The sequence below is a fragment of the Rhineura floridana genome, chromosome 12 (genome assembly GCF_030035675.1).
Source record: "Rhineura floridana isolate rRhiFlo1 chromosome 12, rRhiFlo1.hap2, whole genome shotgun sequence".
Lineage (NCBI taxonomy): Eukaryota > Metazoa > Chordata > Lepidosauria > Squamata > Rhineuridae > Rhineura > Rhineura floridana.
In genome coordinates this window covers 4014576-4041884 of record NC_084491.1, presented here as the reverse complement: position 1 = coordinate 4041884, position 27309 = coordinate 4014576, and the positions used below count along the sequence as shown (strand labels likewise).

At 43.3% G+C, this 27309-nt stretch overlaps 1 protein-coding gene and 1 long non-coding RNA gene across 2 annotated transcripts in view; one reads left to right on the top strand and one right to left on the bottom strand.

Annotated features, from left to right (window-relative positions):
- Positions 1–18234, top strand: part of SLC4A5 (solute carrier family 4 member 5) — a 127164-nt gene extending 108930 nt beyond the window's left edge. The window contains exons 18-26 of the mRNA XM_061592631.1: positions 442–555; positions 3049–3210; positions 4336–4514; positions 10853–10925; positions 11214–11282; positions 12785–12958; positions 13734–13898; positions 16522–16606; positions 18167–18234. Coding sequence (XP_061448615.1) covers positions 442–555; positions 3049–3210; positions 4336–4514; positions 10853–10925; positions 11214–11282; positions 12785–12958; positions 13734–13898; positions 16522–16606; positions 18167–18201 — 1056 coding nt within the window. The 3' untranslated portion in view covers positions 18202–18234. The remainder of the gene's footprint in view (positions 1–441; positions 556–3048; positions 3211–4335; positions 4515–10852; positions 10926–11213; positions 11283–12784; positions 12959–13733; positions 13899–16521; positions 16607–18166) is intronic.
- Positions 13652–19183, bottom strand: LOC133368417 (uncharacterized). The gene is made up of 3 exons (XR_009758633.1): positions 19026–19183; positions 18129–18223; positions 13652–13815 (listed from the first exon to the last, which is right to left on the bottom strand). It is a non-coding gene; the product is annotated as an uncharacterized LOC133368417 (long non-coding RNA).
- Positions 19184–27309: the final 8126 nt, after the last annotated feature.

Sequence of the window (27309 nt, the reverse complement as noted above, 5' to 3'; positions counted from 1 at the left end):
ACACTTCCAGGTTGTTGGTTTTTTTAAAATAAAACCTACTGCAGCTGATATAACAAACTGAGCATGCTCAGTTGCCAAGTAACCAGAGGGAGTGGAAATGTTAAATTAGAGGTCATGGTCATTAGGAAACTGCGTGATTGATCCTTCCCCTCAGTGTGAATAGAAAACACCATGTTTGCAACTGGCATTGAGCCTGTACTGCAGATAGTGCAAATAGAAAACAGAGGTAAAAACGGTGTCTTTAGTGCAAAGTAATGCTCACATGTGGACAAGCCCTGAGTCTGTTCATGTAGATCTCAAAAGCTGTAAAGCAGCCTTTGCCTGAGGCTTTTCTCTCTCAGTTACCCTGCTTCCCTGTGGCGGAGAAAATCATGCTCTGGATCCTACTGCATCACCCCACTTAACTTGCCTTTTGCTTCCAACCCCATCTCCTTTTTTTAGGTCAGGGCCCTGATTGCTGATTTTTCCATTGTCTTCTCCATCCTGTTCTTCTGTGGAATAGATGCCTGTTTTGGACTGGATACTCCCAAGTTGCATGTGCCCAGTATAATTAAGGTTCGGATGCCCTTGTGGGTTTTGAGATGCTCTTGCCTCCTAAAGTCCCTCTGCTCCATTCCTTTACTTGCTTCTTCTAGCAACTTTCTCTCTAGTACATTGGAATCAGGATTTTGTGGCTGCCTGGCCTAATTACAGGCACAGCAACCAAAAGTCAAATTTTACTTATTTATTTATTTAAATTATTTCTATCCCACCCTTCTACCCTACGATAGGGCACTCAGGGCGGCTACAATAAAATAGCACACATATATAGTAAAATGAACTGGAGATGATGTATATCAGGGATGGGGGAACCTCAAGCCCAGAGCAGTCCAGGCTTCTCTCTCCAGACCGTGGGGCTCTCCCCAGGCCATGCCCCCATGGCCCTGTCTTTGCCTGGCTAGAATGTGCCTTTTAACTGCAAGACAGTTTGCCCTGATGGAGGATGGAGATAGGTGTACGTGGGACTTGCATCTCCCTGCCTTTTCTGTGGCTGAAATGTAGCCTACTGTACAAAGGTAAGACCATAAGAAGAAGAGCCCTTCAACTGGATCAGGCCAGTGGCCCATCTAGTCCAGCATCCTGTTCTCACAGTGGCCAACCAGGTGCCCATGGAAAGCCCGCAAACAGGACCAGAGTGCAAGAGCATGCTCCCCAGCGCTCCCAAGTTCCAACAACTGGTATTCAGAAGAAAACCTTCAGAAGGTAAGAGTCATGTCCATGGCTCTGGCCACTTCTGCCCACCACTGACATGCAGCACAAGGAAGGCTGCCCACTAGGGAATGTAGCCCTTGGCCTGGAAAACAGTTCCCCAACCCTGAAATACATATGAGGTGCAAACAGAGCAGCGTGCTATCAGAGAGCAGCACTCAGGATCTTCAGTGTCCCAGAGAATGTTGAACTCTCAGGTAATGCAATGCAGTTTGTGCTTCAACAAGCGGCGGGTGGGGAGCAAAACGTTTTGGGCTCTAATCCAGATTCCATTTTGCTGAAAAATGTGTTAAAGCCATAAATTAGTATTCTCTCTGTCCCCAAGTAGGATCAGTTATTTTTCAGTTTTAAAACATTTTATTAACTGGTCTCTTCATTCTCTGCTTAATCTTCTAACACATCCACGTTCTGCTTTCTTTCTTTCTCGTGTTTGTATTTGTGTCCTCTCATTTCTAGCTCCGCAAACTTATTAGTGACTTCTCTATCTTCATGTCCATACTAATGTTTGTTGGTCTTGATGTTTTGTTTGGACTGAATACTGCAAAACTGCAAGTGCCTACAGAATTTAAGGTAATATAAATGGATGACATCATCACAGTGCTAGATCAGCGCAAAAACCCAGCCGCCCTAACTGAGAGATACATGAATCGGTCAATTTTGATGTTTCTGAGTTTCCCATTTTACCAATCTTAATTGTTCACATTTGCACATCAGTCTGCAATGTGGCTGAGTTTTAAAAAGTCCTAATGACAATTTGTCAGCATTTTAATTCACATTTCTCGTAACACACACACATTTTGATGCAATTGCCCCTACTATAATGCATTCTTGAATGCTATTTTCTCAAATCCATGCCCTTTTGTGCACACTTTTCTCTAATGTATACATTTTGGTACAAATTATTTGGTTGAAGATAGGGATGGAAGCATCCGGTAGTTTCAGTTCTCTCTGTTTCTCATTGTCCCAATCGTAAATTCTCCACATTTCTGCAGCAATTTGCAATTTAAAAAACAAGCTCATGAAAATTCTTCTGCATTTTAGTGTGAATTTATCCTAATAAACACATTTTTGTACGCAGTTTTATCTAACATACACAGTTTTGCAAGCAATTTCTCCTAATTAATGCATTTTGTTATTTTCAGTAATATATTCTTATGCACATTCCCCTAATATGTGCATTTTTAAGCAAGAATTTCAAAGGATAGCTGTGTTTTGGTTTGCTTATTGTTTCAGGAAAGGCAAAGTAAGTAAATGTGGAGTCAAATGCAAACCAAACTGCTCTCCCATCCCTGGGCCCAACATACACGTGAAGGCAGCAACACCCTCCTTATATTATTACTGTTATAATTATCATTATTGCATCTATATCCCACCTTTCCCCCCAAGATGATTATTCTCAAAACCACCCCTGTGATGTAAGTTAGGCTGAGAGACAGTGACTGGCCCAAGGTCACCCAGTTTGCTTCTTGGCCAAGCAGGGATTTGAACCCTGGTCTCCCAGGCCCAGCCCAAAACTATAAACCACTGCACCATGCTGGCTGTTGGGATATAGGCCTGCATGGGCCATCTAACCCCCTTGCCCCATCTGTACTACAAGGGGTCTCAGACTACATGGACCTCCCGTCCATCCACACACCTGCTTTGGATTTTAGCAATTTTGATGTCAAAATTTGAAGTGATTGTACAAGAGGGGCACATGCTCTGAGCATACAAGGAATGGGAGACTCATTCTCCTTGTTTTGTGAGCTGCGCTCATAATGTGGCAAGAGGTAATTTTCTACCTTTGAATTGCGTTTGCAGCCCACTCACTTAGACCGTGGATGGTTTGTGTTCCCATTTGGCAAGAACCCCTGGTGGATCTATTTGGCCAGTGCACTCCCAGCTCTCTTGGTCACCATCCTGATCTTCATGGACCAGCAAATTACAGCAGTCATAGTGAACAGAAAGGAGCACAAGCTCAGGGTACATTTTTTTTCCTTCTTCCAACTTGGTATTCACTAGTGCCGAACCCACTGAGAGAGAGAATATTGCCTGCTTTAAAACCTGGAGGGAGACCCTGATGACACAGTCATGGTGGGCCTGGAGTTCAAAGGCCCACCTGAGTGACCTCTGGAAAGGCACAAGGATGGAAGGAATCTACAAGGCCAGGAACATAGGAAGTTGTGTCCACCAAGGCAGACCACTGGTCCATCTATAGGGTATTGCCTACACTGAAGCTCTCCAGGATTTCACAAAAGCATCTTTCCCAACCCTACCTGAAGATGCCAGGGATTGAACCTGGGCAGGGCTGACTCCAGGAATGCGGGGGCCCTTGGGCGTTAGCCTGCCCTGGGCCCCTCCGTTCCCCTTCCGCGATCCCGCGAATCGCAAGACAAGACCTTCCGAGCCACCCGCCACCCCCCTGCCATCCCCCCGCTTCACCTACCTTTCTCTGCTGTTCTTTGTGGCTGCGCGCACTGTGCGCGCAGGGTTGCCATTAATCAAGATGGTGGCCGAGGTTTCCGTAAGGGACTGAAGCCTCTGCCGCCATCTTGGTTGATGGCATTCAGCGTGCACATTGCTGCCATCAACCAAGATGGCGGCAGAGGCTTCAGTCCCTTACGGAAACCTCGGCCGCCATCTTGATTGATGGCAACCCTGTGCGTGCAGTGTGCGCAGCCGCAAAGAACAGCAGAGAAAGGTAGGTGAAGTAGGGGGGATGGCAGGTGGCTTGGAAGGTTTTGTCTTACAGAAGGGGAGTGGAGGGCCCCTCAGGGGCCCCCCAGGGGCTCCTGTAGCTGCAGGGCCCTCGGGCCAGTGCCCAACCTGGCCGCCCCTTAGAACCGGCCCTGAACCTGGGACCTTCTGTGTACTCTACCACTAAACTACGACCAGGAGTTATCACAGCTCTGGTATCCACGGGCATATTGCGTACACCTGGCCATACTCCCAATCATATCTTATTATCCAACTTTGCAGAAAGCACAAATGTGTAGCATTAGGGGCCCAGAGTCTTTCACAACTTCGTGTTAATGTTTGGGGTATATTTATGCCTTTTTTGACCAAATGCAGTTTCTTCTATGGAACTTATGTGTGCTTTTGTTTCAGAAAGCTGCAGGCTATCATCTAGACCTGTTTTGGGTGGGCATCCTCATGGCAGTGTGTTCATTCATGGGGCTGCCATGGTATGTGGCAGCCACAGTCATTTCCATCGCACACATTGACAGCTTAAAGATGGAGACCGAGACAAGTGCGCCAGGAGAACAGCCTCAGTTCCTGGGAGTGAGGTGAGTTCCTTTCAAATTCATCTATGAGGTTTCTCTTGGCCAAATTTGGGATGAAACAAGGCCAAGAGGTGAGGGAATGATCAACATAACACAGTAAAGGTGGCCTTCCTGTGGAGAAAAAGGCAGTTACGAATAGAAGCACAACGTAAGAAGAGCCTGGTTGCTGGATCAAGGCGAAGATCCATCTAGGCTAGCATTTTATTTATTTATTTATTTATTTATTAAATTTATTAGTCGCCCATCTGGCTGGTTGTCCAGCCACTCTGGGCGACATACAAGATAAAAAACAATACATTAAAACGTTAAAATTTAAAACCATAACAGTAAAAACCTAACCCACCCCAAAAGCCTGCCTGAAGAGCCAGGTCTTCAAGGCCCGGCGGAAGCTCATCATAGAAGGGGCATGGCGGAGATCATTTGGGAGAGAGTTCCACAGGGTGGGGGCCACTATTGAAAAAGCCCTCTCTCTAGTCCTCACCAGTCTAGCTGTTTTAACCGGTGGGATCGAGAGAAGGTCTTCTGAGGCTGATCTTGTTGAGCGGCATCCCTGACGATGCTGGAGGCGCTCCTTCAGATAGACTGGGCTAAAACCATGTAGGGTTTTAAAGGTCAAAACCAACACCTTGAACTGGGCCCAGTAAACAACCGGTAGCCAGCGCAACTCCTTCAGCACTGGAGTGATGTGATCTTGCTGGCGGCTGCCTTTAATCAGACGAGCCGCCGCATTCTGTACCAGTTGCAGCTTCTGGACCGTTTTCTTTTTTTTAATATACATTTTATTCAGATTTCTAAAACAAAACAAAAGAAAAAGAACAAATTAATAACTAATACAATAAAAATATTGACTTCCGATTTGTCTTAAATCAGCTATAGGTCTATAGTATATAACAAACCTGTCCCTTAATATATTACAAAATCACTTTCCTCCAGTGGTTATCTTGGTTAATCATTAAATCTCATTAACATCATATCATTTTATTCTTTCCGCAAAAAGTCAAAGAGAGGTTTCCAGTCCTTGAGAAATATTTCTATCGATTTTTCTCCAAATAGACATGTCAATTAATCCATCTATTCAAGTCTAATAAATCCAGTAGTTTCAACAGCTATTCTTCCATTATCAGTGTTAGTTCCATCTTCCATCGTCCATCCTTGCACACATAATTCTGCTGTCATAGTCATATAGTAAAAGTCTGATAGGAATTTCCTTCATCACAAATATTTTCTTGTCATCAATTCTGACTGTGTTATTGAAATATTGTTGTAAAATCATATCTCTGTTCTTCTTTTTTACGGGGTGCACTAGCACATCTCTTGAGAGTTTTTCCGTTGTCACATATCTGGAATTAATTCTATAAACTTTCTCTATCTCAGGTTCCATCAGATCATTCCAGTCCAGAAATTTTTTTGAAACATTGATAAATTTATCTCTGATATCTTCACCAATTCCTTCAGAGACAGCACTGAATTCCAAGCAATAGTCTTTGTCACTAGGATCCATCACAGCTATAAAGTCCAAATCTTTTTCCAATTCCACATTTGATATATCTATTCCAATCTCCAGGACTTGCACCTTCCCTTTAATTTTTCTTTCATTTCCTGTTGCTTGTCCAGTTATACCTTCTTTTCTCATAGAATCCTTTATTTCTTTCAGCTCCTGTTTCATTTTGCCAAATTCAATTTTCATCTCTTGTCTGCCCTGTCTCAATTGTTGTTTCGTTATCTTAATCTCATCCATTATTTTCTGAAACATGTTTAGAGAGAGAACCCCTTCCTGTACATCCAGGGTCTCGGCCGCTTTCTTGATTGTCATTCTTAAGACCAAAAAAAACCCCCTTCAATTTCCAATATATCCACTATTCTCAAGCAAAGAGCAATTTATTTCTTTTTCCAGCAACAAAGGAGTTAATATTCCAAGCCTGTTGACATCATCTTCTAGACAGACTGCCTTATCTCTTATGTTACCAAGAGTGCAAAACAAACTTAGTTCCCAGCATCAAAATAATTAGTGGCATAAAGAATAAGCAGATTCGTCAAAATAAAGGAGACCAGAAAAAATAGTCCCAAACAAATAGTACTCAAATGTTCAAATTAATCAGATTTCCTCTTAGATTAGATGCCCCTCATCCATTTATATCTTTATAATGCTCAATTCCATGCCAGCTTTTTGCAATAAAAACAAAGATAAGCTATTTCGATTTTCTTCTTCCTTAATTCCGTGTATAAAAGAGAAAGGTATAACTCACCCAGGGATTCTTTGTTGCTGATTCTATAACAAATCTCTTTTACTGTAACAATGATAAGAGTGATAGTAGATAGTAGTAGACAGAAGGATGCTTGCCTGTTAAAATCTGTTTTTCTTTAAAGAAAAAAAAAAGTCTCGCTTTGTCAGTTTGAGCTTGCTTGAATTCCCTGACTCCGTCAGACGCTGCTGGCTACACCTTTGTTCATAGGCGATCCTAATGAATTCCAGTCCCCAACAAACACAACGAAGTTTCTGTGGGTGATCTCTTCGTTTCTCCCTTGCCTGGGAGAAAGTTTTTACCAGTCAAAAAATTCTTCTGACTGGTTTTAAAACTGAAAAAGTTTCCTCTGAGACGGGAGCTCGTCTCAGAGGCGTCACAGGCGGAGCAATCCTCCTGGGAAGTCGCAGCTTCTGGACCGTTTTCAAAGGTAACCCCATGTAGAGCGCATTACTGTAGTCTAGGCGAGAGGTGACCAGGGCATGTACCACCGGTGGAAGCAGATGGTTGGGAAGGTAGGGGCGCAGCCTCCGTATCAGATGGAGTTGATACAGCGCCGCCCGGCTCACAGCCGAGACTTGAGCCTCCATGGACAGCTGAGAGTCAAGAATGACCCCCAGGCTGTGGACCTGGTCTTTCAGGGGCAATCGTACCCCATTGAGCACCAGGTCCACATCCCCCAGCCTTCCCTTGTCTCCCACAAACAGTACCTCGGTTTTGTCAGGGTTCAGCTTCAGCTTATTCCTTCCCATCCAGCCACTCACCGACTCCAGGCACTTGGACAGGGTTTCTACAGCCAACCTCGGTGAAGATTTAAATGAGAGACAGAGCTGCGTGTCATCCGCATACTGATGACATTGCAGCCCAAATCTCCTGATGATTGCCCCCAGCGGCTTTATATAGATGTTGAACAGCATTGGGGAGAGGATGGAACCCTGTGGCACCACACAAGTGAGAGGCCAAGGATCCGAGACCTCATCTTCCAATGCCACTCTTTGGTACCTACCAGAGAGGAAGGAATGGAACCATTGCAATACAGTGCCCCCCATGCCTAACCTCTTCAGGTGGTCCAGGAGGATAACGTGGTCAACGGTATCGAAAGCCGCTGAGAGATCAAGGAGGACAAGGAAGGTGCATTTGCCCCTATCCCACGCCCTCCTCATATCATCTACCAAGGCGACCAAGGCTGTTTCAGTCCCATGTCAAGGATTTTGTTCTCACTTCAGCCAACCAGATGCCTATGGAAAAGTCCACAAGCACAAGCAGGCCTGAGTGCAACTGCACTCTCCACAAGTTCTTCCTGTATGTCATGTAGACAGCATGAGATGTACATATCATTACAGCAGGTCTACATAACTTGCAATTCATCAAGCCTTGTTTGGCTACAAGAGGTTATCTCACAAATCCCAATTCAATGGCCCTGTTATGCCAGCTGCCACTAAAATTGACATGCCATAAGCATAATGTAATCAGGATTCTATGTAGTTCCACCATCAAAGTCAACAGTACATCAATATCCATTTATTTATGACTTATTATATTTGTAGACCAATGCTTGCAGCAAGAGCGTAACACTTGCCATTCATGCTGGACCATACTGACAATGCCCATACAGTAAGTAGCAAGGCATGGAAGGAACTGATCCATGCATGGTGATGGCTGTTAGAGTGTCACTAGTAGGGATGTAAGAAGGCATCATTTCCCATTCTGCCCTATATTCGTCACAGGCAGCACTGTTTCTGTTCTGCTGCAGTCTGCCTTCTGCCAAAAACTATGTTCTCGCTGTCCACTGTGGCAAAATTACACAATTTATGTAATTTACATAAATTATATTGTCATGTTATTTCACCCCAATCATTTCAATGCAAAGGTAACACAATGCAAATAGAGGTAGAGGAACATAATCGATTTGTATCGTTTGTGGACTGAAAGCAACAAGAACAGCAACTAACACTGATATTTCCTGGATTGATTTCCATTTCAGACATGGGCCGAATAAGTGAACACTGGCAATTTCTGTTCCGGTCTCCATTTTCATCAGCATTCTCCAACATCCCTAGTCACAAAGACGGAAGGCAAACACTCCCCACTCCTATCCCAACCATTAATTTTTTATCAGTCTGTTTCTTTTTATCTGTGGTGCCTACTACAGAGGTCCTTATCTGTTTATTTACATACAGTATTTAATTTATATCCCGCCCTTCCTCCTAGTAGGAGCCCAGTCTGTTTCCTCTTAGTCCCCACTATTGAAAACCGTGCAGCATGGGTGGGAGATCTATGATCTCCAGGTGTTGCCATCAGCTGCAGCTAGCATGACCAGTGTTCAGGGTGGTGATGGGAGTTGTAGTCCAGCAACATCTGGAGGGCCACAGGTTCCCCATTTTGGCCCAGCAGGCCAGATCCACGGAGCAACCCACCCGTCAGTCCCCTGCAGAGCAGTTCCCAAGAAGTTCCAGGACTTGGGAATGGCAGCTTGCAAACCACTTTGCACAGTGCCTCCTAAATCCCTGGCAACCAGCTGGCCTTTGGGTGTTTGGAAAGTGCTGCAGAAGCAATACGCAATCAGCGCCTTGTGCTGTAGTTCCCAGGTGCCTACAACCAGCTGGCTGCCGGGTGCTTGGGAACTGCTGCTCACGGAATTTTGACAGTTGGGCTGGCAAGCTGCTCCTGCAGGGACTGGCGGTGCACTCAAGGCCCTACACAGAGAAAATGGTCACAAAGCCAATCCAGCAGGCTTGGAGTCTGAAGTCACCATCCCTGGGCGATGACTCCAAGCCGTTTTCTATCAGCTGCACGACTGAGTTCCCCATGGAGAGAGTGATTGTGCAGCCAATTCAGCTGTGTCTCTGCCTGCCCAGGGTGGACCAGGTGGGCATGGCTTGGAGGAAACAGCCTCATGGCCCAAATGAGGACCCATTCCGGGGAATCCCAGTGATAATCCAATAAGGTACCATATAACAAATAAAAGAAGCAATAACAATACAATTGAAAATCATAACAGCATCTTGTTGTTGTTATGTGCCTCCAAGTCGACTACGACTTATGGCGACCCTATGAATCAGTGACCCCGTTCAGATCTTGTAAGTTCAGGTCTGTGGCTTCCTTTCTGGAATCAATCCATCTCTCGTTTGGCCTTCCTCTTTTTCTACTCCCTTCTGTTTTTCCCAGCATTATTGTCTTTTCTAGTGAATCATGACTTCTCATGATGTGTCCAAAGTATGATAACCTCAGTTTCATCATTTTAGCTTCTAGTGACAGTTCTGGTTTAATTTGTTCTAACACCCAATTATTTGTCTTTTTCGCAGTCCATGGTATGCGCAAAGCTCTCCTCCAACACCACATTTCAAATGAGTTGATTTTTCTCTTATCTGCTTTTTTCACTGTCCAACTCTCACATCCATACATAGAGATCGGGAATACCATGGTCTGAATGATCCTGACTTTAGTGTTCAGTGATACATCTTTGCATTTGAGGACCTTTTCTAGTTCTCTCATAGCTGCCCTCCCCAGTCCTAGCACAGCACAATTGCTACAACAAGCAAAACATCATTGAGCCCCATCAGCAATTTTCAAATGGTACAGGGGGGGGGGAGGGTTTGGGAACCCCTGTTCTGTGGTTTATGTGAAACTGCTGCCACCTGGCAGCACTTTCAAGTACTTGTATAGATTTATGAACCAAATAATTTTATTAAATAGGTTTAACTTGGAAGGACAGTCTTACAATGTTCACATAGCGGGATAGTATCTTATATTTTGCTGTAGTTTAAATGACCCATGCAGAAAGGAGCATCACTATGCACAAAGCAATATAAGAATAGTGTAGTATACTCCTCAGCAACCCGGTGCCCTTCAGGTGTCCAAAACATCTGGAAGGCACTAGATTGGTGAAGGTTGGTATAGTATAAAATAAATGGTAGCTGACACTTAGCTCCTGTACTTTTAGGCTGCATCCTGTGCACACTTACCTGGGAATAAGCTCCACTGGATGTAATCAGACTTATTTCCCAGTAAGCATGCACAGGACTCTGTTGAAAATCATGGGAATCTACAGATAATGTGTTTTCAGTCCAGCCTTCCACTTCATTTGTTTTTTGACAGGGAGCAGAGAGTCACAGGAATCATTGTCTTTGTTTTGACTGGGATATCTGTCTTCCTGGCTCCTATTCTAAAGGTAAAGAGACTCTTGTCATCATTTTAGGCATCGGCTAAGCATGTGGCTTCTAGTTTTTCTCCAAACATTTTGTCCAATCTGAATATCTACATCAGATTAATTCCAGTGAAACCCTATGTATATTTACTTGGAAATAAATCCCACTGTGCTCAGCAGGTCTTAGACCCAAGTAAGCATGCAGTCTTAAATGATTAAAAAGAAATGCCTTAGTTAACCCTTTGCAAAATAATTTGTAGAAATGTACTTTCAGTCTGACAAGGAGGAGCTGTCTGCATTCTCTCTCTACAGTATATCCCAATGCCTGTGCTTTATGGAGTTTTTCTCTACATGGGAGTAGCCTCACTCAATGGCATTCAGGTAAGAACATGAATTGTTTTGGAATCTTTGCAATGATTTCATCAATCACCATCCTCCGCAGCAAGTTGTTGCATAATTGTCCAGTTTTCTGCTTAGCAATAGTTTGCTGAAAAACATGCAAACTACATTTTTGTAGATGTTTTTGGGAGGTCAGATGGTCAAGACATCTCCTTACTGCAGAAAGTCCAGGGGACTCTTGTCATTGGGCCCCTGCTGGAGTATAGGCTCTCAGCAGATGCCTGACCATGCCAACCCTTGTCGCAAGCCGCACTATCAAAGAGAACAGTTACGTTGCCATTTTTTGTTTAGCTTGTATTTGTTTGTTTGAAGCCTAGTAGGATTGTGTGAGCCCAAACTAGGCCACTTATATCAAAATACAAAATGGCACTCTGAAGCTGCATTGCAAACTCTAAGGAGTGGGGGCTGATGCGTTTTAGGGAGCCAGACAGATAGCCAGAGTTTCCACACTAGGGATTTTTCCTGATTAAAAACAAAACGAAGGCCAAGAACTTCAGTTTGTTGCATGGTCTAGACCACGGATGGGGAAGCCTGTGATTACAACTCCCATCAGCCTTGACCATTGCTGTGCTGCCTGGGGTTGACGAGGTTTGGAGTCCAACAGCATCTGGAAGGCCACAGGTGCTCCATTCCTGGTCCAGAGTCTAGATCAGTGATGGGATGAAATTCAATTCAAGCAGCAAGCTCTCTCTCCTCTCTCTCTCTCCCCAATGCACACGTTCTCCCTCTGTTTGTCTCTCTTCTTTGCTTTATCTCTCTACTTCACTGCCCCACATAGTCCCTCCATCATGGCATCCGTAATGCCCCTGAATTCACAAAGCTATTGTGAAGGTAGGAGAGGGGCACACAGTTTGGGCCTTCAGTCTCCAGAGCAAGCCTGCCCAGCGTTTCTGCAAAGTATGTCCATGAGTTTCTGACAGCATGTGGGGCCATCAGGCAGAGCTTGGAAAAGTGACTTTTTTGGACTACAACTCCTATCAGCCCAATCCAGTGGCCATGCTGGCTGGGGCTGATGGAAGTTGTAGTTCAAAAAAGTCACTTTTCCAAGCTCTGCTGTCAGGTTTGCTCCACTTGCCAAGGCAGGGATGCAGCAGCAGCAGGAAAGCACACCTGCCTTGTGCTGCCTCACTTAAAGCAGGTTCATAGCTATATGCAATTGTTTTAACTGTTTTTACATATGCAGTTGTTTTATTTATTGCATTGTGAAATCGCATTAAGATGCTTCACAGGAAGTGAGTCACAAATGAAATAATAATCACGTGTGTAAGCTGCCCAACTGTAAGCCCACAGAGAATGGACTAATCTTCCTCTCCGGTGGATCCACTTGTCCACCACGGTTCAAATTGTCTGCCTGGCTTCATACAGATCCTTGTATGTTGTTGGCATTAACAAAATCTTTAATGCTCATTTCTGTCTCTTTTCTGCTCCACGCTCCCTGCCCTGCTGCACCAGCACTGATACCTTTCTTATATTTCCCCCAACAGTTTTGGGACCGCTGCAAGCTTTTCCTGATGCCAGCCAAACACCAGCCTGATTATGTCTACCTTAGGCACGTTCCCCTCCGGCGGATCCACTTGTTCACCATGGTTCAAATTGTCTGCCTGGCTGTACTCTGGATCCTGAAATCCACCGTAGCAGCCATAATCTTTCCAGTGATGGTAGGCAGCTATTTACACTGTTGTCTCCTGTTCTGGGGCCCACTGGGAGAAGGTTCTGGCATGTACACTTCCACCAACAAACCCCCCCAAATGCCTTCTTCATTTACTAGTGAAGGAAGCAGTTATCTCCATCCTCCCTCCAGAGGTTTTGGACTGCACCTCCCAACAGCCCCAGCTAGGACTGGTGGGAGTTGTCATCCAAAAGCTCTGGAAGGCACCACGTTGGGGAAGGCTGGAATAAAGCAACAAAAGTCAGCTTCTGGCCAGAGAGATTAAGAAACCCCCTGTGTCTGTGGGGACTAATGGGAGAGGAAGAAGAGCAATCTGTAGAACATTGCTTTGTCTCAGTGCTCAGGAGCACTGCCCTTGAAGTTTTGAGCAAGGAGTAGCAAACATGAATGAACTCCCACCCCAAATTGCATTGAATGTAGGTGCAGGGGCCAGGCAGTAGATTTTGGCTGAAGCCCTCTGACGGAATTCAGTCTTCCAACCCTCATGCACACAAGTTCTCTTCTCACTGCTGCTTCTACAGCAACCTTGTATGTCTGCCACATAATCAGTCTGTGCATGAAATCAGCCTGTTGTCTGCTGCAAGTTGACCTCATTCATTGTCCTTTGGGGCATTCATTACAGATCAGCCAGGGCACTTTTCCAAAACCAAAGCTGCAAAGTTGCAGAGTTTGGTCCCTTCTGTTTTGCTGCACAACTAGCAGTGTTGAAAGTGATGCTAAATGACTGGAGCCTTGTCCTGGTGGGTTTTTCCCTCTTCTTTTAGATTTTAGCCTTGATTTTAGTCCGGAAGATGCTAGACTTCGTCTTCTCCCAACATGACCTTGCGTGGATTGATAACATCATCCCTGAAAAGGATAAGAAGAAGGAGGATGACAAGAAGAAGAAGAAGAAGAAAGGCAACAAAGGGGAAGATGACAGCAGTGACGAGGTGTGTCTGTGATGCTTGGGGGCAGTGCTGTGGGGGTGGGGCGGGTGTTTCTTTCTTGCTATGAACAATCAGCCACAAGCATCAAATGGTCTGCATCAGGCACTCACTAGCTTCAACAAGAGCACATGCACGTGGGAGTTATTTCAGTCAAGGAGCAGTTCTTTTCTGAAAAGTGGCATTGTGAAGTTTCAGTGTCTTTGGACCAGAGCTTGGAAAAGTTACTTCTTTGAACTACAACTCCCATCAGCCCCAGCCAGCATGGACACTGGATTGGGCTGATAGGAGTTGTGGTTCAAAAAAGTAACTTTTCCAAGCTCTGCTTTGGACCATTTGAGATCCATTAACATGTAAACACAACGCAAATATTGAAGTAATGGAAATTCAAATATTTGATGTGGATCTGCTATGTTCCTTGTATGATAGTTAGTTTTTTTAAAACATTCATGCAATTACTCATGGAGAGATTAGGATAATCTCAGATGAGCCCTCAGCATGCTGTACTTTCTTTTTGGATGTATGCCATAGGATTGAGACTGCAATCCTAAATGCAGTTTACAAAGCGGCACTGAACCTAGTGGAATACTTATAAGGTTGGACAAATCTGTCAATTTTGGTTTCTCTCAGTTCCTCATTTTCCCCATTTTAAATTCGGTTCTACCCACTTTCACATCAGGCTGCAATTTTGTTTTATAAAATCAATATGAAAGTGTGTACACATTTTTGTGCATAAATTTTCATGTGTGTACATTTGCATTTTGTATGCAATTCTCCCTAGTATACACAATTTATGAGCAATTAGCTCTATTATTTTTTAATGTTCACTAATATAAGCATCTTAATACACATGTTCCTTAATATATGCTTTTTGTATGCATTTTTGGTTGGAGAACTGTGTTGCAAAATTCAGAGAAGTGTGAATTTCAAATGTTAGTGGCATTTTGGTTTAAGAGCTGTGAATTAAGTAGATTAGTATTAAAATGCAAACAAGCTAATTTCTTCCCCCTCTCTACTTTTGAGTAAACAGGCAAAGGATTGTGCTGTTAGACTGTAAGTCAAATATGCAGGAAACCTCTCCCCACAAGTCCGATTGAAATTAAGAGATGTAAGGGTGGAGTTTCTGCAGAATTCCTGATTTTCAGGAAGAATATAATCAAAGCAAAGACAAACAGATCACATCTACTGCTCCTTAGGACTGTTTATAAAATTAAGAGATTCTTCATACATTCTACAGGTGTTATGTATACCCAAAACCATAACATGAATAAGGTTTGGAAACATGTTTCTTCAGCTTTCTAAAAAGGAAAATCCTCTCTTTAGCAATAATTGCCTTGTCTGACATTGTGTTGCAAGATGGAAAATGCCACAATTTCTTATTGGGCACATATTTCAATTTTGCACCAAAAAACCTATCAGCTTGCACATCATGGTCACAAAACTGTGTTCCACAGAAAAGCTGAATAATAAATAATTGAGCAGCTCTATTAAACATAGACCTCCTCTGTGAACAGAATGTTTGCAGACTTGATGTCCTATAGAGATGGTTGTGGGTTCTCCAGAATGCACTGACTCATAGATGAGGTGGTGGACGGAGAGAGTGGACAGTGGGCTAGGTGCAGAATCTTGTGGAAAGATGTGTTACGATTGTTATCAATGAATGTAGCAGCACTGATAGCAAATCACTGTAACCTCTTGCTTCTTGGCAGAAAGTGATTGACACCCATCCCCTGGTCCCATGTTTATGAGAAGAGCGTCCTGCACCATATGTGACATTGTGCTGTCAGGACACCCTTTTCATTGGGGAGGGAGAGGAAAACTGTTAGTCACCTTTACTTCTTTTACTCTCTACGGTTTGAATTCAAAGGTAGCGTTTTCACTCATTCCAAGTAAAGTATTTGTGTTCTCTGTTAAATGTGGGAAAGAACCATAGTTCAGAGGTAGCTTTGCCTGCAGAAAGTTCCAGGTTCAATCCCCAGCATAGCCCAGGTAGGAAATGTCCCCTGCCTGAAATCTTGGAGCTGTTGCCAGTCAGTGTAGACAATACTGAGCTAGATGGGTCAGTGGTCTGGTACAAGGCATTTCCTTATGTTGTGTATGTGGTCCTGCAATGAATTGTATATGAGCATGAATACAGAGTATGTACACTGAATATACAGCACAGGAATATATAGTATATTGCATTCATGGGAAAGCCTTTCTCTCAAAAATGGTGGTTTGGTTAGTTACATATATACCTAACCCAACACGTTAATATACTGAACAGCAATTTTGTGCGCCAGCAATTAATTGCTTACCAAGTGGCTAGCCAACAGTCCCAGTTTTCTCTTTGAAATTGAGGGGTTTTTTTATTTGCTTGCTTTTAGCGAACCAAATATTCAAGCTGAAATATCTGACCACAATCTCTGTTTTGACTAACCATGGGAAGTGCTTTAGGAAAGCAACTGTAACTAACTAGGCTTATTTTCAGCCTAACTTATAGTAAGACTCTGAGCAGATGCGATATGTTCCGTACCAAGACTGTATGTATTTTCCCTCAGCCTGAGTGTTACATCTGCCCTTCCATGGTAAAACTGAATGTGTCTGTACAATTGGAGTTGTTGACTGTCTCTTTCCACTTGTCTCCCAGCCCAAGTTCCCACCTCCCTCTGTTATAACCATCCCACTGGACCCTGTCCCATCAGAACCCCAAAACAGTGTGCATTGCATTTCCAGTAAGTACCTTGCTCACACTCTATCATATGCTTAATTAACAGCTAACAACTTGATTGGCAAGGAGCACAAGAACTATTGAACTGATCTCGGCAAGAACACAGTTGTTTTCTTGCATCTTTCCCATTTGTGTCAGTGGGGCTTGCCCAGCCAAAGTTCCTAGTGGGCTAGAACTTTCATTTCTTACTAATCAGACTAACATGTGGGGATGCATAACTTGACTTCAAGTTGCAACTTGAATCACAGCACATTGTGTGCATGTTTGCCAGGGACGGGGGAGTAAGGACTGTGTTCTACAGACAGACAGACAGACAGAGCCTTTGGGTGCCTTAAGACCACCCTGAGATAAATCCTTCCCTGACCCGTTTTTTTCTAGTTTGCTTCTCAGTTAATTGGCTTGCAGCAGGTTCCTTTAAGCCAGCCTTTCCCAACCAGTGTGCCTCCAGATGTTGTTGGACCACAATTCCCATCTTTCCTGACCATTGGCAATGCTGGCTGAGGCTGATGGGAGCTGTGGTCCAACAACATCTGGAGGCACACTGGTTGGGAAAGGCTGCTTTAAGCCATGCATTCACCGCACTCTCCAACAAGAAACAGGTCTTATAAGATCCTGAGCCCATGATGGTGCAGTATCTGGGTAAGGTCCAGCTCGATGGCAGAGCATCCGCTCTGCATGCAGAAGGTCCCATTCAATACCCAGAATCTCCAGGTGGGGCTGCCATTCAGTGTTGACAGCTCGATGGACCAAGTCTGAGTCTTTATAAGGCAGTTTCCTATGTTGCACAGGTATGATTCAGTGGGGGGGAGAGAACAGGCAGTGTGGAGGCTGTGAAAAACGGGCATGTATGAGCAGCAGCATCCCACAGTAAACCTAGAGCTTGGAAAAGTTACTTTTTTGAACTACAGCTCCCATCAGCCCAATCCAGTGGCCATGCTGGCTGGGGCTGATGGAAGTGGTAGTTCAAAAAAGTATCCAAAAGAGTTTGGATGCTGTTACAGGTGGCTGCAAAGTGCGAGACAAACCAACATGGCCCTGTGGGGCAAAGACCAGCACAGGTCCCATTGAGATGGGTGGAAGCTGAGGCAGACCACTGTTCCCACACCTTTGAGCTGGGCTTGCACAGATGAACCTCCTGGTGGATTGTGCCAACTGCAGGGAGGTTGCCAGCTGGATTTTCCACCTTGTAAAATGTATTGAGCTTGCAGAAATCTCGCGGTGCTTCAAGTCCTTGGTGACCACAGACTCTGCCCTAAAGACCTCTGGGGCAGGGCCATTGCCCTTTGGGATGGCCCCTGGCTGCTGCTTTTAAAAGGCGGTTGAGGAACATGAATTGACTAAAATTGGTCAGGGCCAGGGCTTCTGAATTTCATTAAATCCTAAATGCTTTTCATTAAGCCATTCCTTCCAAGAAAGAAAGTCAGCGATGGATACAGGGACCCTGGGAATGAATGAATGGCAAGAAACTGGGTGTTTCCTTTTGCAGACTCAATCTCTCTCAATTTCTTATTTTGTTCCCTCCTTACCTTGAAACAGTTTCATATAAATCTCTGTTTCTCTCCAGGAAAGAGGTCTTCCAGCTGGAGTGCTGCGTTCTGATTCTTCTCCTAACAGGTCAGACCTGGATCACAGGTAAATGACACATTCAGTTGGCTGATAATCTTTCTATTTTACCACAAGAAGTGTAAAGAAAGAATCTTTCAGATTCAGGCAGCTGCATTTATGTTAAAGGACAGGGGGAGGAATTGCTTGAAACAGCAGGAGATAAACCCATCTCTCCTGCAATTACAATTATCATTGCTATAAACCCTTTTTCCTTCACAAAGGGTTTTGCAATCTCTGTTTTATATGCTGAGAATTATGGCACTGCTTTGGTGCCAGGAGCGGTACTGATAGATAAATGTTGGGGGTAGCCTTTATGACCCAAAGGTCAGCCTGTTAATAGGAGCATTCATCCCCATCAGAAACCCTCAGGTGGAACACTGAATCTCTGGACAATGAAGCAGGAAAGCTCATGTATATTTACAATTTGGTAAAGTTGGGTTATTATTTTTAATCATTTGCCAGCATTTTTAATCCTTTAAAATTGCTTGTTAAAGAAAATGGCTTCTATTTTTTCTAAGTGTAATGAGATTGTCATGGTGACTGGCTTCTCTCTACAAATCTGCACACACACAAACATAATTTGACATTTATCTGATTAAAATTTAAACAATGCCACCCCCTTATGTTTCCCCTGTAACTACATGATCAGCATTAAAGTTCAGGATCATAGAATAGTAGAGTTGGAAGGGGCCTATAAGGCCATCAAGTCCAATCCCCTGCTCAATGCAGGAATCCAAATCAAAGCATTCCCGACAGATGACTGTCCACAGTGTTGGAGAGCCCACCGCCTCCCTAGGCTATTGGTTCCATTGTCTTACCACTCTAACAGGAAGTTTTTCCTGAGGTTCAACCAAAATCTGGCTTCCTGTAGCTTGAGCCCATTATTCCATGTCCTGCACTCTGGGATGATGGAGAAGAGATCCTGGCCCTCCTCTGTTGTGACAACCTTTCAAGTTCTTGAAGAGTGCCATCATATCTCCCCTCTTCTCAAGGCTAAGCATGCCCAGTTCTTTCAGTCTCTCCTCATAGGGCTTTGTTTCCAGTCCCCTGATCATCCTTGCTGTGCTCCTCTGAACCTGGAGGGGAAGAAGCATTTCATGTGATTTGGAAACTATACTTCTGTTAATGCAGCCTAAAATAGCATTTGCCTATTTCATAGCCACATCGCACTGCTGGCTCATATTCAGCTTGTGATCAACAACAATGCATGTAGCATTGCTGAGCCAAGTCTCCCCCATCTTATAACTATGCATTTGGTTTCTTTTTCCTAGGTGTAGCTTTGCACTTGTCCCTGTTAAATTTAATTCTGTTGTTTTCAGCCCAATGCTCCAGCCTATCAAGATCCCTTTGAATTTTGTTTCTGTCTTTCAAGGTATTAGCTACTCCTCCCAATTTTGTATCATCTGCAAATTTGACAAGTGCTCCCTGCACCTCCTCATCCAAGTCATTAATAAAAATGTTGAACAGCACTGGGCCCAGGACTGAGCCCTGCGGTACCCCTCTCGTTACCTCCTCCAGTTTGAGAACCTTTGATGAGGACTCCTGTAGCTGTGAATCCACTGATGCCACCCTTGCAATTCCATGCTACCTTTGTGGCCTGGCCTTCCTTCCACTTCCTGTATGTCCTTTTCTGTTTTCAGGTTCTCTTTTTGTGAAGCGACATTGGCTTCTTCTGCTGTCTTCCACCTTTTTTCCTTGTTGGAATTCTTTGCAATTATGCCTTGAGAATTTCCCTTTTTTAGAAATCCCACCCGTGTTGGCCTCCTTTTCTCTTTATTTATTTATTTGATTTATATCCTGCCCTTCCTCCTAGTAGGAGCCCAGGGTGGCAAACAAAAGCACTAAAAACACTATAAAACATCTTAAAAACAGACTGTAAAATATATTAAAACAAAACATCCTTAAAAACATATTAAAACAAAACATTTTAAAAAACATCTTTAAAAACATCTTTTTTAAAAAAAGTTTTAAAAACATATTGAAAAGCTATTCCAACAAAGGGATTCAGGGATTTTCCTCACTACTGCTGCCTCCTCCCCCTCCTCCCCTTGCTGGTGGTGGGACAAGGAAGTGCCCCAATGGCTGCGTCCCTGAGACAAAGATGATGGCAGGAAAGCGCTTCATGCTGCACAAGGAGATGCTGGCAGCTTTCAATTTGCTCTTCTGCTGCTGTCATTGCCAAGTTATTAAAAAGTGATATCAGAGTATTTTTTTATTTTATTTATTCATTTATTATTTAATTTATATCCCATCCCTCCTCCCAGCAGGAGCCCACGGCGGCAAACAAAAGCACTGAAAACACTTTAAAGCATCATAAAAACAGACTTTAAAATACAATAAAAACAAAACATCTTTAAAAACATTTAAAAAAAATGCTTTCAAGACATTTTTTTTAAGTTTGAAAACATATTGTTTTTTTAAAAAAGGTTTAAAAACATATTAAAAAAGCAATTCCAGCACAGAAGCAGACTGGGATAAGGTCTTATCTTAAAAGCCTTGTTGAAAGAGGAAGGTCTTCAGTAGGTGCTGAAAAGTTAACAGAGATGGTGCCTATCTGATATTGAAGGGGAGGGAATTCCAAAGAGTTGGTGACACTACACTAAAGGTCAGCTTCCTATGTTGTGCAGAACGGACCTCCTGAGAAGATGGTATCTGCAGGAGGCCCTCACTTGCAGAGCACATTGATCGACTGGGTATGTAAAGGGTAAGGTGATCTTTCAGGTATCCTGGTCCCAAGCTATATAGGGCTTTGTACCTTGAACTTAGCCTGGTAGCTAATAGGTAGGATCGCTTGCCATGGGACCTTACTGACCATTGTTCTGAGTTTATTAAAATCAGCTTTCCTGAAGTCCAGGGTGCATGTATGGCTACTCTCAGCTTTTGCTTTCTTTAAAATCAAGAATAACATAGTCACTTTCTCCCAGAGTCTCTGTAACCGCCACTTCATCCACAAAGTCATCTCTGTTGGTTAGAATCAAGTCAAGGATAACTGATCCTGTAGTTGTTTCCTCCACTTTCTGTAGGAGAAAATTAATTGAACTCCCCCCATTACTACTGCATCATGCCTCCTCGAAACATTGGCAATTTGTTTCCCAAGAGTTTAATCGTCGTCTTCTCCTTGATGGTCAGTAGAAGACTCCAACCACTGGTCTCCTTTTATTCCTTGCCCCGTTTGTTTTAATCTAGATACTCTCGGTGGGGCTACCAAGCTCATCCTCCTGTATTTCTGGGCAGGGATTTTTTATGCTTTCTATTCTCTTTGAACAAGTTATATCTTTCAGTTGCCGTATTCCAGTCATGGGAGTCATCTCACCAAGTTTCAGTTATATGAATCAAGTCATATTTGCCCTCCTGTGTTAAGTGTTCAGGTTCATTCTGTTTGTGTCCCATACTCTGGGAAACAAATACAGACATCAAAGACCATGTGATTTACAGTGTGGCTTCCTTCCCACATTTTTATGAAGACTATTATTGGGCCCCATTAGAACCACTGTTAGTTCCTCTTACTGTGCACAAGCCTTTGTTAGTCATTTATGTCTCCCTCCCCCTTAGGATTCAGTTTAAAGCCCTCCTGATGAAGTTCTCCATGCTTTGGCCAAACTCATTCTTCCCAGTCCTTGTTGCCAGCAGTGCATCTTCCAGGAAGCGACCCTATCTATTAGCTACCAGTCTAAGTTCAAGGTACAAAGCTGTATACAGCTTGGGACCAGGATACCTGAAAGATCATCTTACCCCTTACATACCCAGTCAATCACTGGGTCACTCTTTTCCACGGAGTTTCCTCCATTTTCTGTCCTCAGCACTCTCCTCTTCTGCTTCATCTTGCTGATCTTTCACCTCCTGTACTTCTCTTTGTTGCTGTTGTTCCAGCATTCCTATCTAAGAAGTCTTCATCTTCTCTTATACTCTTGAGTGTGGCCACTTACTGCTCCAGGCCTCCCAATTTTTCTTCCAACAGCGCCATCAGCTTGCACACATGAAAACAAACATTGCACATGCCTTGCAGGTCACCACCACTGGAGTTTCCTTCCCATCCACAGTCCCTATCACCTTCTGTTTATTCTTCTTCTACTTCTATTGGAATGGCCTGGGCTTTGTTTTGTTCTCTTTGAAGGTTAAAAGGAGAGTCCCACTGGTATATGGGGCGCACTGTAAGATTTTTTTTTGTTAGAGATCCCCCCTCCAAATCTGCTGCCAAACTCCTGTTAGCTCTCCCTGTTCACTCACTGTCTGAGCGCTGGCTCACTTGCTCATATATCCTCTGGACCAGCTGAGACAGCTCCCTCTGCTCCGTTCAGTTAGGAGTCAGGAAACAGAATGAAACTCCCAGCACACGGAGCGGCTGCTAGTGGCACTCAGCAGTTATCAGGCCACACCCATCACAGCTTTTCCCACAGAATCCCGGGACCTGTAGTTCATGAAGGGTGCTGAGAGTTGTTAGGAGACCCCTCTTCACTTCACAGAGCTACAATTCCCAGAGTTCCCTGGGTAGAGAGGGGTTGGTTGTTAAAGCACTATGGGAATTGTAGTTGGTCTGATGCAGTTTCTGTGGTTACAGCAGTATAGGGTTGCCATATTCCAGTTCCACAAATCCGGGCAGGTTAATTTGCATATTATGCAAATATTTGCATATTAATACTTGGATTGTCCAGTTGTTTTGTTTTTGTGCCTAGGAATTACCACCAAAAACTGGGGAAGGATGTGAGAAATCTTTTTTTTTAAAGCAAAATTTTTAGCCTTAAATGCCTAGACTCTAGTTTCCAACACTATGGAGTATTGATTAAGAGAATTTATATCCTGCCCTTTTGCTGTTAAAAACAGAGCTCAGAACAGCTTACAAATATAATAAAAACAATAAAAATACACAATCAATATAAAAACATAATAAAAACACAAAATAGCAACAAACATAAAGTAAGTCAGGGCAACAGTACGGTTAACCATATACGATATATTTCAAAGATGTGGTGGGTGGAGAAAAACAAGAAGCCAAACTGTTAGGAAAAGGAGTCTTTCACACCACATGCTCAGTTGTAAATGCTGTTGCAGCAAGCTTTACAAGTTCCTCCAGTATTCCACTGGTGCAGGCACTCAGACATTCAAAGTATCTGTATGTTTCTTAGGTTTTATAAAAGCAGAGCTTTGCTTTACTCAAAATTTCTTCTTCCTTTGATCAACCACATCTACACAGATTCCACCTCCGTACTCAAAATGAAACTGGGCCTGGAAGTGTGCAACAACCCCACACATACCTTGCTAATTAGATTACCAATGCCAGGATGTCTGTCTTATCGACTACTCTCCTGCTCCCCCCCCCCCGGGCATCATGAAAGACCCAGTCCTGGGCTCAGAAAGAAAATAAATATCTGGTCCTCTTCAAAGTATTGATAAGCCTCTTGTTTTAATTGAAATAATAATTATAAATTCTTGTTCTTATCACTAATGGGAGTTAATTATCTTGCATATGCTGCTGTTGCTTCTATGGCTGTAACAGAGTGAGGTTAAAGATAAGTGAAATGCAAATAGGAAAAAAACAACACAAAAGGCAGTAACACTTTTCTAAATGTAATACCATACCAACCACAACAAGATTCCTATGAGTAAGGCAGAAAACTAAGCGTCTCACAACCAAAAATATGATAAATGAAAAAATATTTATATAAAAGCATGACTATCAAATATATTTATTATTTACACAAACTGTAAAGATATTTATAGTGCAATCCTAGGTTTATTTATTCAGAAGCAAGTCCCAGCGTATTCAGTGGGGCTTACTCAAACAGGGACAGAAATGCAACTTCAAGTGATAAGCAACTTCATTCACACAACCCAAAATTCCGAATCATGCCACTTTACGCTGTTTTGCAACTGTTTATACTTGTTTTTATGGTTATTGGATTTTAAATGGCTTTATTTCTTGTTGTGAGCTGCCTTGGTTTCCAACCCTACCTCACAGGGGTGTTGGAAAGATTCCATACATGCACACGCACACACTGCAGATGTATAAATACATACAGCCCATATCATAGTTTATTGTCAAACCAGTTGGTCATTGCAGAAAAATCAGTATTAGTTTTAAAAAAATCAGTATTACTTTCCTACAGAATAAAAACTGTAATACCTAAGTAAGCCCTGCCTACTTGCTTTAAAATAGGACTGGAGACAGAAAGAGTTAGAACACAAACATAATTCTTTTTTACATTCACTGCAAAGTCCCATTGATTTTCAGCACATTCATAACCATGTCTACTCAAAAGTAAGTCCACTTTTCAGTAGTGGCCCCCGAACTGTGGAACAGTCTCCCTGATGAGGTGCGCCTGGCGCCAACGCTACTATCTTTTCGGCGCCAGGTGAAAACCTTTTTATACTCCCAGGCATTTTAAAGTGTATTTTAAACAGCATTTCCGTATTTTGGATGTTGTTTGGTTCGTTATTGTTTATTTGTTTGTTTTTATTATTTATTGTATTTATTGTATTTATATATTGTGCTTGTTTTTATCTTTTTGTACACCGCCCAGAGAGCCTTCGGGCTTAGGGCGGTATATAAATTAAACTAAATAAATAAATAAATAATAAATATTGAATTCAATGGAATTTACTCTGGGCATATGGGATTAGCATTGCTTTTACAAAAAGCAAGCATTGGGAAGGTTTTCAAAACACTGCCCAAGATCTGACTCCTGCACACAAGAGGAAAAGAAACTGAAATGTATATACTTACCCAATTTATGAGATTTTCAGATAAACAGGGGGTGAAACCACCATTTTGTTTTCTAGACACTGCCTAAGGTCAATGAAACTGAAACACAATCCCTGATTGGCTGCAATGCTGAACGGGCGGGGTTAAAGCTACGAAGTGCTATACAGTACTGTTTAAAGAAAGATTTAACAGTCGGGGGGGCGGCTGACGTTTTTATGTATATCTCGAGAACCGGACCACCTAGAAACTTAATTTTTTTTTTTAATTAAAGCTGAGAATCCGGGCCACCTAAAGGACTAGGCGGGCACCAGGTGGCATGCATAGAATCCGGGTAAAACCCGGTTAACCAGGCAATATGGCAACCCTACAGCAGTATGACCTGAAAGGTGAAGGGACAAGGCCCAAGAAAAGGCCAGACTTCTCCACATTGAACTGAATTCCTTGGCTGCAAGCTTCCAGTTCCAATATGAGCATTTAACTCCCTTACCTACTTTTTTCCAGTGTTACGCTTCATCTGAAGATTTCCTGCCCATCTTCTCCTGCATTTAATTACTGCCGAAACCCTCTTTGTCCTGTGCCCCAAGTGACAGTAGAGATGGTGTCAGATTATGAAGACACTGGCACAGAAAAGCGCCCTTGGGACGTGGGCAGTGAGACCACCCTGTAGTCCCAGTGGCCCTTCCATTGCACCTATCAGAACATTTAGACAGTTTGTGGAATTCCATCCTGCTTGGTCACGTGCAATAATGACCCTAAACCTACAGCTTAAGATCTATCCAAGCAACATGGAAATAGTAACTGAAGACTTGAAAAGACTTTGGGAACACAGGAACTTCTTAGCCTGCAGGCAACTTATAGCTGTTTGGGACGGAGGAACAGCACCTTTTTTGGTCATGCACATCTTCAGGTGTAGCCAGTGAGATATTTCCAGCAGTCTGCACCAGTTCTTTCCAAACTGGACCTTGCTGGTCCTTTTTGCAGAAGTCCCATGGTTTTCAGTGGGATGTCTCACAGAGGAGCCAGTAGTTTTTTCCTTCAGCTAGTAGCTAGGCACTGAAATACTTCTAGTCCTGTAGAAAAAATCCCTATCAAGCACAGTATTACAAAACCAGAGGATTCCTATTCAAATGACAGACGCCCATGTCATTGGACTAAGGCCAAGCAACAATAGAATCCAGTTGCAGCAAAGCAGTTTGACCTTCCTAATGGCAAGAGCGATTTGTCAGTGGCCAGGAAGCAGTGAGATTTCCTCTGCCCCGCTACAATTCCCACCCACTAGTTCTAATCTTCTCCTCTGGTACAACAAAGGTTTATTCTATCTTCTGCCAGACACCGTTTTCACTTATTTGGTTATCGTGTCCCCACATCTCCAGACTAAACACACCCAACTCTTTCAACTTCAGATGTCACTTCCAGGGCCCTCCAAATCCTTTTGCCTTCCCCTGGACATGCTTGTCAGTGTCCATCATAAAAATACAGCACCTAGCACTGGGCCCAGTACTCCAGAGGCAGACTGGCTCGAGCAGAAAAGAATGGCACTTTTCTCATGACCTGGACATGCTGCAGTAGATGACTCTTCACTGGAGACTTTCAACCTGGTAGGAACAGCCCTCAGCTGCTTAACCCTGCTCAGGTGGCAGGCAGAATATTGGCCTGTTGCAAGGCAATTGGCTTTGTTATTCCACATGATCAAAACGCTGCTGTTGGTTTTACTGGTTTAACAGGTTGTTCCTTCTATGTAAAGAAAGGCAGATTTTCATTTGCAATTGCTTCACTTGCGTGCATTTTAACAGACTTAATGTTTTATTTCTAAAGCAGGGCTTTTATGTACAGAAGCTTCTGGCCCGCTAAACAGTACACCAGGTTTGAACCTGTGCAAATCTAATGCTGATTCCTTGTAACTTTGTAAATATTGAAAACAAAAAACTTGAATTTATTGTCCTTTTTATCGTAATGAAGCACCCATTAACTGTTGAATGGAATTTGAAGAAATAGCGTTGTCTGGAGACCACCAACTTTGCTACAGCAACTCGGCCTCCTCCCGTTTTGCACCCTCCAGATGTTTTAGACTACAAGTTGCATCACCCCCAGCCATCATGGCTATGCTAGCTGGGGCCAATGAGCGTTGAGAGCTGAAACATTGGAAGGTGCCAAGCTGGGGAAGTCTGCAGGAACAACTTGAACTTGAACATAGTCTTGTATATTTTCCTCACTTATTTTGTACCAGTACTATAAGCAGTAGTAGGTAAGTCAGCTACTGTAGCACTGTTTAGTAATTTTAGACTGTTTTTGCAATACTGTGTTGGTAGTACTGCGATATGGAAGTCAAAAGGGTGTGTGTGGAAGCCAAACATTTCATGTACCTGTGCTTCCAAAACCTATGAACCCCACAGTCAGGTTAC